This window comes from Epinephelus moara, chromosome 24 (assembly GCF_006386435.1).
Source record: "Epinephelus moara isolate mb chromosome 24, YSFRI_EMoa_1.0, whole genome shotgun sequence".
In the NCBI taxonomy this organism is placed as follows: Eukaryota; Metazoa; Chordata; class Actinopteri; order Perciformes; family Serranidae; genus Epinephelus; species Epinephelus moara.
This window is the reverse complement of record NC_065529.1, coordinates 45,988,738-45,990,423: the sequence shown is the minus strand read 5'-3', so window position 1 is coordinate 45,990,423 and position 1,686 is coordinate 45,988,738. Positions and strand designations below refer to the sequence as shown.

At 40.1% G+C, this 1,686-nt stretch overlaps 1 protein-coding gene across 12 annotated transcripts in view; it reads left to right on the top strand.

Annotated features, from left to right (window-relative positions):
• LOC126386830 (rano class II histocompatibility antigen, A beta chain-like) overlaps positions 1-1,686 on the top strand; it is a 42,674-nt gene that overhangs the window by 19,517 nt on the left and 21,471 nt on the right. For 3 of the 12 annotated variants that reach the window (XM_050039451.1, XM_050039450.1, XM_050039447.1), the window contains exon 1: positions 10-110. The exons of 6 other annotated variants lie outside the window; for them this stretch is intronic. In XM_050039451.1, the coding sequence (XP_049895408.1) occupies positions 56-110 (55 nt within the window). In that variant the 5' untranslated portion in view covers positions 10-55. Of the gene's footprint in view, positions 1-9; positions 111-1,063; positions 1,355-1,686 lie in introns of those variants that run through there. 3 more of the 12 variants (XM_050039432.1, XM_050039439.1, XM_050039449.1) reach the window with 2 other exon arrangements.

Sequence of the window (1,686 nt, the reverse complement as noted above, 5' to 3'; positions counted from 1 at the left end):
GAACTGCACAGCGCTGGTCGAGAATCCACAACACTCTGGTCTAACTGTCTTCAACATGAAATGTTTCACGTTCCTGCTGTTTCTGTATCTTTTCTCTCGGTCTGTGGTCGGTGAGTAATTCTACTGTTGTTCATTATTTGATGTTTTAGGGCCACACAGCATGTTGGGGTTAAAATACTGACATTGGTATCTCTGAAAGTCAAATGGTTTTAGATAAAAGCTGTACAAAATGTTTGAGGCAGTCTACAATGTTGGAAATATAAATAAGTGCGTCATTCTATACTGGTATAGTTTTGAGGTACTTGTCCTTAATGTCCTTGATGCATTATTATAGGTTTAACTACCAAGAGTCTGTAAAGTAGTTTGAATAAGCTCCACTTCAGCCAGCACTGAGTTCTTATACATTGAGTGCATTTTGCTGCTAATACTTGTGTTCCTCTAATTATGAATAAAAATATGAATGTATCTGTGGTGCAGACGTTGTGTTGTGGCTTGCCACCATTTTGGTGCTGTTTATCCCTTCATCCCTGCTGCAGCATTACGGTTATAAAGTAACAAAAGTCATTTATTAACTCTAGTAGAATAGTAGACGTTGTCAATGTCCTCGCACATTTGGGGCGTTTAATTTCCCCTTTTTTATTTTTGTATGCATTTCAGTGATCAGAATGAGGAACTTGAACTTCATAGCAGCTTTCTGCTCTGCTGGTGTGGTGAACTTGAACTTCATAGCAGCTTTCTGCTCTGCTGGTGTGGTGCTTGTGGTCACAGAGACACATTAATAAAAACAATATCAGGTGCCCATAAAAACTTGGAGACAGGTTTTGCCTCGTGCAATCATTCCTTCTGTCTGTACAAAATATCATGGCAGTCCATTACAATAGTTACTGAGATGTTTTAGTCGGAATCAAAGTGGTGGGCCGACAGGAAGAACAATATCTTGTAATTGATAAGCAAAGTTTGTTCATGCCATCATTAATACTGATGGACCTACTGTATCTGCACATTAAAAACTATCATTATTTAGTATTAAGAAAAGAGTAAGTCTTGTGCCTTCTCCTTTCAGATTGTGCTGCTGATGGAAAGGGATACTTCATATTTACTGACAACAGGTGTGCCTGGTACACCAGAGAGCCGGAGCAGGTGGAGTATCTGATTGACTGGCATTTAAATAAAGAGTTTACGATGCAGTACAACAGCACAGTCGGGAACTGGACAGGCTTTACTCCAGCTGGATTAATCTTTGCATTGATGTATAATGAAAACATATATGATGTTAAGCAGAGGATATTGGAGAGGCAGGTGATATGTGTCGACAATACTGATTCGTTATTGAATGCAGTGGAGGAGAACATGGGTGAGTGATATGTGTGTCTCTTTAAATCATACACAAACAGAACTGCAAATATATAATTTTGTGGTTTAAGAGTAGCTGTGCTATTTCTTGATAAAATGCCAGGCTTGGCAAGCATGGTGGTACCAAACCTGGCAACCTCACTGTCACGACACCAAGATATAAAGTGCAGATCCATCCACCTTGTTGGCTCAAAGATGGCGGCCATCTTTCAGTAAAAACTCTTCACCTTCTGATTTCAGCTGAACCCAACATCACTCTTACAGAGACCACCACCTCCAGTCACGACACCATGCTGGTGTGCAGCGCTTACGATTTCTATCCCAAACATATCA